Below are 18075 nucleotides of genomic sequence, written 5' to 3'. Positions count from 1 at the left end.
AAAATTTGTTTAGAATTATACACATATAGTTGATACTGTATTGAAGTACAGAAATGCTTTGGATGACGTTTTGAGTGCCTTTCCAACATCGTGATGCTCAATTTAAAGTCATAAAATCCAGTTTCTGTCCATAATCCTACGGTTGAAGACAGTTGGCAGTACTTTTTTTGAGTGGAAGTGCTTCTGTGACTCCCAAATTCATTGCTTTCATGCCTGCCAGAAATTGGCTGTCTAAGTCAGTTACGGTACTTTCTTGAGGCTGTCAATTAAGAATGTAATTACTATAACTAGCAGTGACCTAATTAAAAAATAAGGTATTCTAACAGCTATGTGGGAAAAAAAAGGAAGGGAAGTTAACAACCGTCCAACAGCAATGGCAAGATAGTGTCTTAAAAGACTACATGGAGGGAGATTTGGTTTATTTTTTAGGCATATACATTATATTTATTTGACAGTGATAAAATGTGAAAACAATATTGTTTAAATGTTAATTTAGATGAAGGTCATATAAATGAAGGTCAGATGTACCTTCTGGTACACGTACATATTCTTAATGTTTGTTATGGTCATGCTTCTCTGGGCTTCAGAAGTTCTTTAGGGTATTTGGCAGCTCATGTACTTCTCTGGAAAATTCAGCAGATTTGGAAGAACTTTTTTTTTTTTTTTCCAGCTCAATAAATATTTTAGTCTTCTAGGTATTGTTTCTTAAGAGTAGAGCCTGGCTTTTCTGGATGGGGAGAATTTATGTCATGTATTAGTTATGTCCCTATGTTAGAGCAAAATACTGTGCAATATCTTTAAGGATTAATAAATGCAATTATTTTCTTACAATGATGCTTTTGAAATGTAAGACTAGAGACATTTTAGTCTTATACAAGATAATACAATGCAGTGATTTCTTGGATATGATATTTATGAAATGGAAAAGAGGCAATAGTTGAATCCTGACTTTCCCAGAGACTCTAGATGGATGAATAATGTATGAGTGGTATTTATTTTCTAGATTAGTTCTGAAGTGGTTGAATATGCAGCAGGCAAAGTCAAAGTTACTAGACAAAAATAAAGAAGTGGAGTTTGTTAGCACCGGCATATGAATCAAATCAATTTCTCTCTGATTTTGGTTAATCAAATTAGCTTAATTTAAATATTTATGTTAGTAGTATGATGCAACTTGGCAATATACATAGGACCTAAATATATTTACAACGTGCAAGGTACTGTGGTCTGTAGCTAAGATTTTTCTTATGCATCTAGTTGGGCCTTGCTGTCAAAATGACTTAAAAGTTACTGCTTGTTGGAAATCAAGAAGAAAAAGGGCTAGATCCACATGGTTATTTTGGTATGTAACTTCAATTCAGGTCTTGATTTCATAGAATCACAGAATGGTTTGGGTTGGAAGGACTGTTAGGGACCTCCAAGTTCCACCCCCCTGCCATGTGCAGGACATCTCCCACTGGACCAGGTTGCCCAAAACCCCATCCAGCCTTGAACACCTCCAGGGATGGGGCATCCACAGCTTCTCTGGGCAACCTGCTCCAGTGCCTCACCACCCTCTGAGTAAAGAATTTCTTCCAAATATCTAATCTAAATCTACCCCCTTTTAGTTTAAATCCATTCCCCCTTGTCCTATCACTGCACCCCCTGACAAAGAGTCCCTCCCCAGCTTTCTTGCAGCCCTCTTTAGGTACTGGAAGGCCTCTATAAGGTCTCCCATTTTCCTTCTCTTCTCCAGGCTGAACAACACCAATTCCCTCAGCCTCTCTTCATAGGAGAGATGCTCCAGCCCCTTCATCATCTTTGTGGCCCTCCTCTGGACTTGTTCTAATACTTCTGTGTCCTTCTTGTGTTGGGGAAAAAAAGAACAATATACAAGCCCCAAAGCTGAACACATTGCTTCAGGTGGGGTTTCACAAGAGCAGAGCAGAGGGAGAGAGTCAACTGCAGCCTGCTGGCCATGCTTGTTTTGGTGCAGCCCAAATACGGTTGACTCTCTGGGCTGTAAGAGCACATTGCTGGCTTATGTTGAGCTTCTTGTCAACAAACACCCCTAGATCCTTCCTTCTTCTCAGAGCTGCTTTCAATCCATTCTCCACCCAGCCTGCATGGATGATTGTCCTATTTCATCAGACATTTGGGCTCTTAATACATGTTGAACGTGACTTCTATTTTGTGACCCAATTTTTAAAGTATCACTGTGCCAGTATTAAACTGGACTGTTTTCATTATCGTCTCTGTATTTTCTTAAGCTTATGTTTCAGTTGTAGTTTTCTGAATATATGATTTCCGTACCTATTGTATTATCCAGTAAGAATGCCATTAAAGCATTTGTCTATGAATGTATTATTTATTTAAGAAAACATTTGAAGTTCTACAAATGAAATTGTAAATGGACCTCAAACATAAATTTTCAACTATAATGTTCAACTATAGATTAAATACTCTACCATTAAGGTCCGTAGCTGTTTATGAAAATAATGAGAACAGAAAACAATCAATATATAAAAACTCTAACCTATTTTGCTGAGAATAATCATCTGTCCTTTTCGAAAGAACTCAGCTTTCAACAGATTTGAGTATAATTTGAAGTGTCTTTCCCAGACTGTGAAAATCTTCTATAGACATTTTCATGTCAGATGAAGCACTGAAGTTTTAAATGCAAATAATTTTGTTTCCATTCATTCTAAACTGGTAATATTTCTTGTCTGTACATGTCCATGCAGATTTTTAAGCTGGTAGGCACATGTAATTGTTTTCAAGCCATAGGGCTTCCCTTTCCCGTCAGATTTGCAGAATCAAAATCTGTTCTTGTAGTACCAAACAGAAGAAAAGGGGAATTAGGAAATATAATTGCAAATAAAATAAAAAGCAAGATCCATTATGTATTAAGCTATGATGCCCTGTAAGCCTGGGGGAAAAAAAAAAAAAAAAAAAAAAAAAAGAAAGAAAAAAAAAAAAAGGTAATTTAGAAAAGAGCATTCCTTCTCTGTGATTTATTCCATGTGCATTCTGTAGCTCCATTACTGAAGTGACGTTCTTTTTCCAGTATATTTGAGGACTTGTGACTAACTTATCCTCCTATGCTTTTTTCAAGAAACAGGATAGTTGGATGTTTGCGATGCTACTCTGACGTCTTCTTGCCAAAACAAAACAAAACAAAAAAAGTAAATGTAATTTGTGTCAGGTGTATGCTCCAAATGAAAGTCCATCAATCATTTTTGGCCCTTTAGTTCAATGATTATCATTTCAAAGACGCAGGAGGACATTAAAGATAATGGCTTCTCTGTTGTCTATTATCTCTAACAGACTTCACATAATTATTAACATGTGTTCTCATTTAAGAAGAGTGTCAATATTTTGAGTGAATTGAATTTTTTTAACTGAAAGGGATATGTCTGTCAGCAAGTTTTTTGTCCATCTAACTAAATGAGGAATTACGATTAATGAATTTTGTGTTTCTGCAAGAAGAGCAGATACTGCAGAAAATGTTGGAAGCTTTGCAGGGTTGAAACACAATGACTGTCTTCAGCTGTCTGCATAAGATAATAAACAGTGTTCAAACTTGAGTAAAAGTAGTAAAATGCTAGTGCGTGCTCTTCTGAGGCACTCTCACTTTCTTTTATTTTTTTGTGCTGTGCTGAGAAGAATGAATACAGCATTTCCTTATTTGCCACAAAACTCTGCAGTCAAGTAGGATGGGGAAGGTATCCATAAAGGGTAAATATGTATTTTGTGGCTTTGTTTTATCCATGTGATTTTGATAGAAATTACTATCAGATCTACTAGATTTCTTACCTCTTATTTTATCTGGAAATGTTGCCACTTGCTTGTCCTTTAGAAAGGAAAGCTAAAAAATAGTTTTTTCTTCATCCAATAGAATTGCAGTTAGAAATACATGTCTCCTAAAATATTAATAACATGGATAAAATATAAAACTGTTCATCCAGGTTAAGTAAATAAAAAATGGTTGAATCTCATTCTCCTTTGAGAAGGTATAGAAGAGATAATGTATAGCATTAAGCTTCCAAAATTTCATTGGTAGTCTTGGGGTGTTTATGTAGAATGGCCTGCGGGGCATGTTTCTTGCTTCTTGAGCAGGATATTCCTCTTCTGTTTCAACAGGGTTTCAGCAGAGTACTTATGGGTCCAGGTTGTTGACTTCACTATAAAAGTTAATGAGTGGGAATGTAGGGAAATACTCTGATATACAGGACAGCCTTTTAGCTTATAGTTTCTCTCAATAAATTTAAATATAATGGAAAGAATCCATGCACCAGCAGGAGGAAGGATTTAGCTTTTAATCACTAAAGTAAACTGAATCTGTTCAGATTTCAGCACCAATAAGTGTCCTGGACAGAATGTAGACATTGCAGTTAGACAAAACAGTGAAGTCTGACATGCAATATTTAATGAAATACATTTCTGGCTACATTAGAGAAACACCTTTTAATGGCAATGACAGAAGAATTTATGAATGTATTTGAGCTTCAGTATGTCTCTTCTTTTAAGTTATATGATAAATATTTGAAAGATATAAAAGAGGCACTTGTTTACAGCAAATAAATGAAATAACGTTAAAATAACAGAGAACAGCATGTCGAGCAAATAATGTTATGGATCAGTGAATTAAATACATTAGCATTAGCAATCACTGCTTTGTTACTGAGCCAGTAGATGCTGCATCCATTACAATGACACATTCATAGTCTGGAGGAGCAGCAGGCAGCTGGCAAACCCTGCCAGCTGGCATAGCAACATCAACTGGCGTCAGCTGGATTTTAGGTTCTTACCTGTCACTGCCAGCAAAAAGCAAGTCCCAATATGCTGAGAGGTGATCAGTGATTTGTCTTTTAAAAGCATAGACTAAATAGTTCAATGCAGTCTTTACAAACTTCCATTTTATTTCCCTTACAGTTTTTATGAGCTAGAAAATTTTTTGTATCTCCTTTCCGTTTTTGTATCTCCTTTTACGTTCATACACACATTTAATTCTCTGTCAGTGATTTCCCCAAAATAAGCATTATTTGGGAGCAAAATGAGTATCTTGGAAAACATGTTCTCTGTTTTAGCCCTGATCTTATATTTTTGTTGTAAAATCTTTCAAGTTGCACATTGGTTTTAAAACCTGTAACAAAAGTCCTATGTAATTCTTCCGTATTACTACTGTGTTCTAGAATAGTTTTATGACCAATTTGAGCTATTCTGTTGTCTTATTGTCCCATTTTTGCTCTATAATGAATAAAATATTAGCCTTCAATTATAGATTTCACTTCACTGAAACTATTTCAGGTAATCTGAGTCTAGTTTGATGTCTGGTAATTGTGACCATGTGTACATTTGTCTAAAATGCGTGTTAACATACAGTTGGTCAGGTATTTTAAAACATGAATCTCTGTTCTAGCTTTTAAAATCATACAAGCTATTCTTTAAATATATTTTTCTAGCCTTTTAAGGTGAAAGCCTTACTTAGGAATGGAAGCTAGTTTGATCATATTTAGAGGATGTTTTAGCATGTAAAAGTAGTAGAATATTTTGAAATGTTGTATTAACAGCTATAGTCTGGAAAGGTTTTGCCTCAAACTAGGCATGTCTAATGGGGTTTATGACAACCTATGAATTTGCCCCTGAACAAGGCCAACCTGAAGGTCAGCGAATGTTATACAAATTGCATATTACTCAAGCCTGTAATTATCCCTGTAAGAAGTTAATGTGCTGGGGAGTTCAGCAAATTCATGTAGAGCTTCAGAAATGACCATACTGAACTGAGCAGTTTGCTCTGAAAAAAAACCACTGATAACCGGATGTGATGCCTAGGGAGTATTAATTTCTGGTAAATTTTAGCCAAATCATCTTGTCTGGTTGTGTACACAGGAGGTTAAGAGCCTTAATTCTTTATTATTTGAAGAAAATATTTTAAATAAAGTTTAAATAGTATTCCTTTCCTAAGTCAAGGTACTCTACTTATACCTGTAAATTTCCTACCATATAGTTACTATACCTGTAAATTGAAAAAAACTCTCAGGATAGATTTTATTCCCAGTTTTGGCAGAAAATAGCAACATCTACTCTAACATAAATTTATTTAATTTTGAGTATGTATGACAGGGACATAAAGTCAGATCTTTATTGTCATATATTTGCTGATCTTGTTGAAGGTGGCATGTACTTGTACTTGTTCATGTATTGTCCAATTTCAGCACTCTACAAGTAGTAGTAACTAACTGCAGTTTTTCAGGTGAAAATGTCACTATTGCTTCTCTTTTGCCTGTATTTTTCAACTACAACTCCACTTTTACATCGGTGAATTACTGTGTAGTTGCACAATTAAATATTCCTAAACACAAGCAAGAAATATTTTTATAAGTTGGTATAAGTTTTTCATTTAAATATCTGTAATGTGAGCATCTATAAGAATATTCCAGGGAAAACAACAGCTTATAGTTTTGAATATGTATATTATTAAATATACAAATATTAATATAATTCAAATATTAAAATTATATTTAGATGTATAAATCTAGAAAAAAAAGCTTAGTTTTAATTTTACATGTGATTTATTGTTGTTTATAATATTTGTTCAGCACTATAATTTAAGCCAACTACTTAGATCTTAACTTTTTTTTTTTTGTATTTTGAAAAACTTTGCATCTGTGTTGCATTCTGTGATGTGCTGCTGTCATATATCCCCTTATGATGTAAATCAAAATTGCAAATACGAACAGTCCAGACATTGTGGGAAGTTTGGTTCTCAATACAAGTTTCACATATTGAATCTCTCTCTTCTAACATCTGAACTACATTCTAAAATTCTGGTAGTTTACCTTATGTTACTTTATTTATGGATTGATAAACATAAGTTCAATTAATTTAAATTGACAGGTTAATCAGCATAACTTCTTCAATGTTTCCCTCTCTATTTCTGTCTCTTCCCTGCACCAGACATGTGAAAAATTACAATTTAAAAATTGGTGTATTATACTAGCAAGAATCTGTTACCCAAAATATGAACAAAATCCTCAAATCCGTTTGCAATATCAAAGGCACGGAAGAAGCAGAATCAGGCAAAAGTGAAAGGAATCATTTTAATAACCCCTGCTGTTCCAGAGAGTGTTGGAAGTACACAAGAAATTTCTCCAATTGGTCAAGAAGTGAACCTCTGTCAAAAAGAGTTACATGTGTTCACACTGAAAGATCAACTCTCAGACAAACTAAGGAATTTATGTTGTACTCAGAGTATCTCACGGAGTTTTGCCCTGATCATCTTAAGGGGAAGACATAAAAAATATGTAACAGAATAAAGATTTGGTGTGTTTTTCGTTTTACCTCTTAATAGCATCCTGCAAATAAGAGCTGGTGGTGTTTACCAGTGGTCAGAATTCAAGTTTATCAGCCATTCAGCCATTCATCATTATCAGCCATTAAGATGCAGAGCATCAGTATAAAGACCCTACTACTTCCTTTGTTTAATAAAAATGTTTGTAGAAACATTGAGTTCAACTCACAGATTAGTTTCTGTCATTTATGTGAATGAAGACTTTGCAGAATGTTCATTTGATCTCATGTTGATCTCATTATTGAATTATCTTTCTAGATTATCAAATTGTTGGATGGAAAACGATCTCAAACTGTAGGAATTTTAATATCCAGTTTACACCTGGAGATGAAGGATATTCAACAAGGTAAGTGTTTCAGAACTATTATTATGTACCATATATACACGGTTATTTTCTCATAGGACCACTTAGAGAATTTCTTACAGCATTGGCTTTAAGTATGATTCTCTTTATGATATCTTAAGAATTATTCTTCCAGTATATTCCAATATATGTAAAAGCTTCATCTAAATAATCAGAAACAAATTTTGGTACAACTCCTGTACCTTTTCAGCTCACCAATCACTTTTGAGAAAACAGTGTTTTCTCAAAATGTTTTCATATTCCTTTTCCTCCCCTATGGTTCCTTCCTTTTGCCAAAGCAAGTTCCACACTGACAAAAATTAATCAGAGGTCTTGTATGTAAGTCTTTAGGGTTTCAAACATGCAGTTGTTATTTGTTGAATATTTAAATTCTTCTTTGCTAACAGTATGAAATGCACATCCAAAACTGATGCAGCTACCATGTAACAAGAAGATGGTTACTGGATGGCATTTTTCAAAGCATGGGGCTACTCAGTGTATAAATTCCATTACTGGTAGAAATTATCTGAGTTTGCCAATGCAACTGTAGAGAAATAAAGATTTTTCAGAACCCTGGGGTAATTCAGATTCTGCTTATGTTCTGGATTTAAAAAGATATTGTTTAAGGATATTGTTTATTTCTTTTTCACATTAAAAAAAGGAAAATATTCACCATTTAAAACAACTGCTGGAAGAATTCAAGTTGATGTCTCCTTTTTGCTATTGTTTTCCCTCCATCACATGCAAATGCTGGGTAGGGTGTTGAGATGCTGCTGGCATTGATTATTATTAATTTCAGAAGAGCCTTTGAGCATCTAACACTTTAAAAGCACAAGGATTTACAGATGGCTCTTGGGGTGGAGAGAAAGAAGAAGGAACAACTTTGTGCCTGCCAGTATTGTGTGAAAGATATCAGAATGAGATGGGAAAAAAAACTGTTATTATTGAAGATGTGAATAATTTACTGGCAGGAATTATAACAGCATAGGATAGGATAGCAGCTGTAATATAAAAAATGGGTAGTATTATTAAGTTTCTGCAGAGGTACTTTTTATTTTCTATGCCGTGATGTTCTACTAAAATAAGGCATATGTGACTGCAGCATATCTATTTCTATCTCAGTTGGTTGCTGTACTTCTACAGCCTTTGAAACCCTTTGACCAATTTATCCCAAATTTGAGAGAGAAGTGTTCAAAATATTTGAATGTGTATACACTAGTATTTTCGTTTGAATTAGCAGTGTACTGTTGAAGCAAATCTACCAGTTTTCCCCTTAGCTGTGTGCAGTCTGAGTGCACAAATATTCTTTGGAATTAAATTAAACTGGACTTTCTGTTCAGGGAGCACACCAGCAGTCTTCACCTATAGCAGTCTTTAAAGTCCACAGTATCAGATGAGCTAGTTTAAAGTAAAACTCACTGAAATATGTGTAGCGTGAATACTTCATCCCCAGTACCATCTGCAGGTCTACAGGACTACACTGCTTGCAGTTTGTGGACAGTGTTAATGTAGTCCTACAAGTTTAATGAAAATTAGTGTTAGTAGACGAGGGACGGCAAAGCAAGTGTCCTGTCACCGAGGCAAGTTTGTAACTCATCGCCTGCTCTGTTCTGAGAGGTAGCAAATGACTAGCCTGTCACCACATGTGTTGCTCAAGGCAGCAATAGGATATGCTGTCACTTGCTTTTGGAAGCAGCTAGGTGATACAAGAGGAATTTGGGAATACTGTGGGTTTTTTTTTAGGGGAACTTTTTTTTTTTTTTTTTTTTAATACATTTCAAAACAGTATGAGTGACTCTAATCAAGATCTGTGTGTACATTCTATTTGGGAAAAAAAAAAAAAAAAAAAAAAAAGAAAACCCAAGAAAAAGAAATAGTTCACCAGACTCGGGGAAAGCATCTGTATTATAGAAGGGCCTACTAGAAATGCATACTATAATGAGGACAAAAGTAGTTATGCTTGCATAACTACTTTAAAAAAAAAAAAAAAGTAGTTATGCATATATCTAGTGTATGTTTTTTCCCTATTTTTTGCTTAATTTAAAAATGTGTGGAGTCCTGCCTTTCAGCAGACTTTAAGGGCTGCTGTAGTCAATGACCAAAAAGATCATAATAAGCTAAATAGCTCATGAAAACATTTAACCAAAAAAGAGTATGATCATTTCATGCATTTGATGCTGAAGGTCAAAGGCTTTTTTTTTGTTTGTTTGTTTTAGAAAGTAGAGTTGCAAAGAGTTACTTCTGAGAAAAATAAAAATTAAACACTCATTCATTTTTTCAAGCCACTTTCCATTGCATAATTCAGTATTTGAAAGATGAAGAAGAGAAAAGTTAATTGTCTTTGTCAGCTTGCAAAAGAGAATGAATAAACTTGCAGGAAAAGAAAATTTAAATGAAAAATAGGGCATATAATTTTGTTTCGAGTTGTTCTGACTGTATTTCTTGAAAAGCCATAAACAAATGAATTTACTGTCCATGCATTGTTACTCTATCTTAAATGTCAGTTATAGGTATAGAAAAACTATCCCCAAATTACTTCTGTGAAGAATTGTCATATGCATAAAGAGGCATGCAAAAAAGTAGACAATTGTAGAGAAAACAACAATAATCCCCCCCAAAATTACACACTTCTCTAAAATACTGTGAGATTTCTACATCTGTAGGATTACCCTCTCAAGCTAAAGTAAATAGCTTCACAGCATATTCTTTAGATAACTCAGCAGTGCAAAACAAATAAATGGCCATATCTGGCACCCAGATGTTTCAGCTTGCATTTGATAATGAGCCAGCTGCCACACTTTGGGAAGGGAATCTCCTGCACATGTTCGTTTGAGAGAGTTCATCCTCTAACAGATACATTTAAATTCTTCCTGCATCTGGGCACAGTCTAAGGAGATGGCAGGGTAAAAATAAACATTTTGTGTAGTATTGACACTTATATGATGAATAGGGAAAGTTTATATTGTCATTCTGCACCTGTCCTGATGCTCAGTTTTTTGGAAGGTGGGAGAGGAGGAGAGATCCTAAGTGCTGTAATATTCTGAGAACAGTAACAAATGTTACTGGTGAATTTGGTACTGAAGAGGGCAATACAGTTTCTAGTTAGACCACTATTAATAATATTAATTTCCTGAGCAGAAGTGGACAGAATATCTGTCTGTCTCGGTATGCTATATAGAACCTGTATATATACTTAAAAATCAAATAGAGGTAATTTGTGCATAGGTTTGAGATTATTTTTAAGTCATTTTCACTGTTTCACCGTTTTTTTTTTTTTTTTTTTTTTTTTTTTTTTTTTTTAATTAACATTTACACAGAAGGGATGAGGAATAGTGGAAATCAGCTGTGAGATAAGGAACATGCTGTTAACACTGCAGAATTAAAGTAAATTCTGTTTCATGAGTGTGCTTCCATCTTTCTTCTGTCATTGTTCAGCTGAAACATTACAGCTTGAGACAAACTTGTGGCTCAAGACTACTTGTGTGGTTTTGCTGTTAAAATATTACGACTCATCCATAGTGAGGAGATTCAGTTCTGTAACTAATGGGAAATGCTGGTTATAAGTATATGCAAAGACCCTCAGTGGGCACTGGTCCCAACAGCTTACTGGCCATCATTCCAGTCACTCAGGCAGTTTCCTTTAGAGAGCTAGCCATAGCAATAGACTAGAAAGCGAATAATAATAATATTGTTTGTAGTTTAGATCATCTGGACTGGCTTCCCATGAGGTACTGAGATCTTTGAGACTAAACACACAAAATTTTGGGAAAGCTCAGATGAAAAATAGTTTTAGTTACAGAAGGTAAGATGTAGATAAAATATAGATGCCTGTGTCCAAAAGAGTGATTCTCCCAAATCACTGCCTACTGCCATAGTGCCTGCATTTTGCCACTTAAAATTGTGAGGCACAAGAAGTTCTGCTTCGGAATGTTGCTGGAAATAACTCCTTGTCTAATACCTCCTATTTCTATCAGGATGACTAGATGTGAGAACTAGATCTTCTCACATACTGGAATATTTTCTTTGGGACCAAATCTATGAGATGTGGTAGATCACACCAGATGCACACTTTATAGCTTATTGCACTCTGTGGCAATGAAGTACCACATTACTCCATGCAGAACAGCTGCAGACTGTGCTAGCAGTTACCCAGGCAAGTGTTCAACACAGGATAGTGCTGTAATGCTGTCAGAACTTAGCTTGTATGGCAAAGGAGAGAGCTGAATGTTGATCCTTGGCATTAAGACTATTTCTAATGCTAATTATATATATATATTATATATATATTATTTCCTAGACTTTAGGTGATTAAATGTAATGTGTAAGACTCCATTTATTAAATCAGAATAGCACTGGCCAACCTGTAATAGCATGTATGGGGACCTAGTATGTTCATTGTGCATTTGAAGCATTCTTTTGTTTACCAAAAATGCAAGCTATGTATGCAGAGGCACATTAAGCTTTGAAGATAATAAAGAACTTAGATCATACTTAGATGGAATGAATTAAAATTGATTTTGTTACAAAACATGGGTCGTGCCATCTGCTTTTGTATATTTACCTTCATGTGGAAAAGATTTATTAGGGGGCTAGTATCACAGTAATGACATTCTGATGATGGACAATGCCAATCTACATTTAAAAAATTGCTTTGTATTGTGGGAGTAGACAATCTGACTTTCTAGAAAGAACACTGTTATAATACTATTGTGCAATGGCAGTCAACCAATTAGAAAAGTGATTGGTCTTCTCCAACTTGATTTGTGATTTACCCTCCATTGTCAACATATTGGAGCAAATATTTGGAAGAATGTGAACAGCAGCTTAACGCACCCACACTGATGACCAGTTCAATAACCATTCAAATTATATATTATGTTTCTAATCATTCTGTCATTTCTGTGTGGTCTTCCTCTAATGAGAGGATATACAAGTTATATAAATAGGCTGCATAGAGAACGGTATCATTTTTAACTAGGCACTTGTCTTAACACTCAAGAACCTATGTCTTATATGTATAATGGAAGGTATTCCAACGCAACTCTAATCTGCAAACCTTAGTGGGCTCAGAATTTCTAAATCCCAGCTTGTGTTTTAACCATATCATGTGGCACAAATAATTTCACAATTCTATTCTCTATTGTATTTTAGTAATACTTTTGGATAAAGTGTTTTGGAATATTTCTTACTTTCACTATATGAAAAGAGTGTTAAGGGTTTTCAACTAAAATATTTTGCAGAATGGAAGCAGAGATAAAAGTTACAACTGTTGTTCTGAAATTGTTTGACTTTTCCATCTATACAGAATATTATGCATATGCATTCTGTGCATTCTGCATACTACAGATGAAGTACAGAGATAGCTGTATACCCATCTCAGAAGCTGGAAAGCAATTTCCTTAAGAGTTACTTTCTTTGTTCTGTAAAATTCACAACACATGCTTTTGTACGTCTGCCTTGGGCATCCAGTCTAATGTTGGTTGCCAGAGTCTTTTGTTCATGTCTTCTTGCAGCAGATGATCTTTCCTAGTCTTCTAAACCTACATTGTGCATATGGTGCTTCTTAGTATTGTGTATCTTGAAGTTTTTGTATTGTGTGATTGGTAAACACTGAAGAAAACCCTTAAATAAGTTCAAACCATCAGATCAATTTTTCAGAAGTTAACCAGAGCAATTTGGGTACTTTAGGTGGTTTTGTCAAGTAGGGATTTGTATTTAACAATCACAGTGTCTTCCCAGTTGACTACATCAGTCACAGTTTCATTTGCATTTCACGGTGATGAGCTTCATGTTCTCATGATACTCATGGTTCTCCTTACTCAGAAGAATATAACACATAAAAGAAATCAAGTACTTTCAGGCCAAATGAATGCAACTTTTGCAAGCTCTTTTTATTTAAATAACATATTTCTGTTTTATCATGAAGGAGCAGTTAAGATAATTTCTTCATATTTCATAGTTTAATTGTCACATTAAGTGGTGTGATACTGTTGCATATATGTAAGCTCTGTCGTCAGGACTTAAATCCTGATTTAACCAAAATGTGGTTAGTAGGAGTGAGGCTGTATATCAGAGTCAGCCTTAAGACTTTTGGTATTTAGGCAAGTTAAGAAGAAAGAACTGTCTTTTTCATATTTAACCTTTAAGCTCTACAGTTGTATGTAGACTGCAGACAGTATACTTTAAATTCTCGGCTTCTCTTTGGTTTACATTTTTAAAGCGATAAAATAGAGCATGTGAAAAATCTGTGCCAGTAGGGAATCTGTTTTTTACAGTTAGATTCATTTTTAAAAAGAGTCTGTTAAAAACCTTTGGTAAAAGTTTATATTTGAAGCATTACTCTTAGCATGTGAAATGTAGTTGGCAAGTATTTTTATGTGCCTGTTAGTTTGAATGCATGATGCTGATCTGTTTTTTGTCCTAGCTGACGGTTATTATATCCTAATGGGTGCAACCCTGCACTAATGATCCTTGTGTATATAAATTCTTCTTGTTGTGAGCAGACACCATAGGCCACATAAAAATGTTTGCCTCAATTTCCCTGCAAAAAAGGATCTCAGAAACCAGACTTGGCCAAGTAACAGATTTTTTAAAGGTAGAGGAACCCAATAAAATTACCAGCTTTTCACAGCATGAGTCTACTTCCTTTCAACATTGTGAGGTGTAGGTGAAATATTCTAACTGAACTGACAGTGTAAGGAAGACAGCTAACTAGAAAGCAAGATAAAAGTAAAAACCACCAATGATGATTGATATTGTAATAGCTATTAATTGTTTTGGAGCCTCTTTTGTAGATTTATGACACTTCACCTATATTACTTACACTTATGTGAGTCTTGATATAATGAAATTCAATGCATTAAAGAATTGTGGCTAAATTCACTGTATCTGGAATAGCATTTTGAAAAACATCAAAGCTCTTATTAATTTTATTAATGTTAAAATACATAAGAATAAAGCTTTCCTTTGTTTGTTACAAAACAAATTGAAAAGGTTTAGTTCCTTGCAGCTCTAAGGAAAAAGTAAAGTAATTAGTTTCTTTGATCTAGAGAAATTTTTTTTTTCAGCTGCCCCAACTCAAGTTAATTTACACAACAACGTACTGTGAACATATTGCACATGCTGTATTTTAGGAAGAATATGAAGAATACTGAGACACCTGTGAATTTGGGGATTTCTTCCAGCTTTTAAAATCAATGTTTCTTTTTTTTTTTTTTTTTTTTAATTAAAAAAAGGAGAAAGAAGAAAAATAAAATGGCCAATTTTTGTAATTCTATATGTTTTCATTTTTGTCTTCTGCTCCAAATGTGCATGGCATTAAGTTTGATCAGTTTGAATGAAAAAATATAGAAGGAAAAACAAAAAGTTGTAAAGGACAGAAAGACGAATCAAAGGAATCTGCTGTCAATTTTGGCAGTACTTCTGTTTTTTTGGAAGTGTGTCTCTACATATGCTAACATACTAAGATGTCACTCTGTCGTTGAATTGAGAAATGTGGCTAGATTTTAACTGCGCCCTGTCTGCATGGACATTGCCAATAACAGCAGGACAGGTTGTATATCAAGTAGGCCAGAAAATATTTTCTTCGTACTTCCATTGAAACAGACAGTTGCCCCAAAAGATAAAATAATTCATATTAATGTCTCTTAACACTGCTTATTATTAATTCTGTTTAAAATTTGTTAACAGCTCATATTGTGTTTTATTAATCTCAAACATTTTGGCATACGGAATAGTTTATCATGTTACTTGAAACCAATGCTTTTTTTCTTAGGGCTGTTGTTAAGTACAGAAAAGTTTTTAACTACCGAGCATTCAGCATTAAAAAAACACTTTGTGATTTTGGCACCATCTTTGTCACAGTTATATGTACAAACATTGATATTCTTGTTAATGTGTTCTTTTTTCAAAATCCTTGCTCTCATTCTAATAGTTCTATTCTTTAAAAGATCAACTATTTGTTATGTGATTTGCATTTCTAGTAAGAGTTAAAATTACCTCCGATAAGTTGTTTTTCTAAACAACTATGGACTAATTTTTTTTATTCATAAGCAGATTTCAGACTATTCCAAAATAGGATGGAAGTGAAAGCACAAGTGAAAATTTTTGAACTAAATATGCATATGTAAAAATCATTAAGTTAAACATATTAGACTATGAAAACAATTTTCCAGTAGCTTTTCTAATCACTAAGGGTTTTTTGAAATTTCACTGGATAATGCAAAAGATAATGCAGTTCATGAAACAGTCTTGCTAGAGTCAACAGATGATCTCATAGATTCAATTCCTAAGGATTTTTCTTTAAAAACAGAATTTTGTCTAGCTCGATAGGTGAGGTTTTATATTTGGTTACACTCTTGGGAGTTTTGAATATTTGAAATAAGACAAAATAGCTGTAGACATTGTTTTTTGTTTGTTTGTTTCTTTCTTTTTTCACTGATACTGTCTTCTTCAATATAGTTCTTTACTTCTAAGCCAGGTGTAATGTCAACAGATTGAATCATAATTGACAAGCAAAATTTTAAAGCATTCTAAATGTCATTGGACCTTTTAATAAAATTAATTACCCTGCCACAGAGAAAATTTACTAGCCTGCTGGTTAATATCACAATGTAAAATCGTGGGGAAGGTGGAAGAACAGGCGAAAGCTTATTACTTTTAAATAATTATTTAAAGATGTGTTACTTGCCTCTTTCAAGCTTGGATGGCAAAAACAGCAAAAGCTTTTAAAATCTTCTAAATTCACTAGTAGTCAAGTTTCCTTTGAATGAATATAATCCAATTGAAATTAAAAGTTATCGAGTACTAGTAACAGGGTGATTCACTGGTTATGTGGGAAACTGGTAGAGGCCTTAATCTTGATTCTTTTAGGATTAGTGTTCCCAATAACACTTAAACATAAGTCAGTAGTTGGGAAATTGAGCCCGATCCCATCAGTAATCTTGATGAAATAGTGTTCTAGAAAAATTAAACATCCAAGTTATTCATCTGCCATTGTGCATCTCTTAGCTTGCTGGACTTACAGAGCATTAGAAAGAGTGATGAACCAATACACTGCCTAAATTTTAATGGGATTTTCAAGTGTTGGAAACACATAATACTGTATAATCCAAATGTAGTAACATTTGGAACAAAGCTAGGAAACATTTTGAGACTTCATTTTTGGTAACAAGCAATAATTAATCATTGAAAAATATACTTTTGGTGTCTGTGTGAGATTTAGAAGTCTTTATCTGGAAATTTTCTTGTGGGTAGTTTTCTAGTGGATAAAGCTAACTCAATTGCAAACTTCTTTGTGAAGATACCTTAAAAATCTTTAACAACTTTATTTTTTTGCAACTTTGTCTACCAACTTCCCAAGATTGGTAGCTCTAAGACAAACTGATCTCAGTTTCGTATCTCCCTGTACTCCCATGCACACAGGGATACTTTAAATGCCCTAACTCTCAATTTCTTCCTATTCAGCCTTCTAAGCTATTGTGAAATCTGTGCTATTCATTGTCTGGTATACCGTGTTCTCATGTTCTTCAGGCTGGCAGCTACATAGAAAGCTGACCACCTGGCAGGTCATATCCTTGACTGCTGAATATACTGGAGAGTAGAACTCCATTCTCCTGAGATAGAGTTTATAAGTTCTTGCATGATTGCTGCCATATAAATTCAGAAAAATAAGATGTTGAAAATAGAAAATACTAATTGGATGTAAATACATTTTTTAATATATTAAGGGCAGATCTCTTCCATATGTTTCCCAAGAAACAGAATTGAACTCACAGTTTGTTTTCTAACAACTAATTTGTGACTGTATCCTATACAGCTATTCTGTGTGTTGATGACTCTGTAGTAGACCTGGAAACACTGGAAGCACTTTATGAGAATGTAAGTAAGTTGGGATACATCTGTGCTTAATCACCATAGCATTCAGAATTTCAGATGTTCAATAAGTAAAGTTTTATTTTATCTTGTCATTTCAAACTAGAGACATTATGTAGAAAAAATATTTAAGGAATTTAACAATAATAAAATAGGTGACATCAAAAGATACCATTGAGATGTGTATTTCTCTGACTGGCTTAAAAGTCAGAAGTTTAAAACATTGGCATGCCTTTGGAATCAGGCTAAAATGATGTAACAGTAAGTGATGTAACATTAACAAAAGAAGAAACATCTAGCAATGTTCTCTTCTGAACTGCCTGAAAAATACTTGTCTTATTAAAGGCATGTTGTGTGCTAACATGCTGAATTTTTCTCATCCAAGATATAAGAACTCAGGCTAGTGCATTGCCATCCTTACCTAAGTTGCTTTGTAGACAGCGTTCTTTAATTTAGACTGTGTGATGCTAAAGTTTCATACAAAAATATGTTTATAGTTGGCTGTAGAAATATCAGAGCTACCTCTATG

General features: G+C 34.2%; 1 protein-coding gene across 4 annotated transcripts in view; it reads left to right on the top strand.

Moving 5' to 3' along the window:
* Window positions 1–18075, top strand: part of FMN1 (formin 1) — a 205441-nt gene that overhangs the window by 110602 nt on the left and 76764 nt on the right. For all 4 annotated transcript variants that reach the window (XM_084522357.1, XM_084522356.1, XM_084522359.1 and 1 more), the window contains 2 exons: window positions 7589–7676; window positions 17491–17552. In XM_084522357.1, the coding sequence (XP_084378483.1) occupies window positions 7589–7676; window positions 17491–17552 (150 nt within the window). The remainder of the gene's footprint in view (window positions 1–7588; window positions 7677–17490; window positions 17553–18075) is intronic.

This window comes from Aythya ferina (assembly GCF_964211825.1).
Source record: "Aythya ferina genome assembly, chromosome: 5".
In the NCBI taxonomy this organism is placed as follows: domain Eukaryota; kingdom Metazoa; phylum Chordata; class Aves; order Anseriformes; family Anatidae; genus Aythya; species Aythya ferina.
The sequence above is the reverse complement of the archived record's forward strand: the minus strand, read 5'-3'. Positions and strand labels throughout refer to the sequence as shown.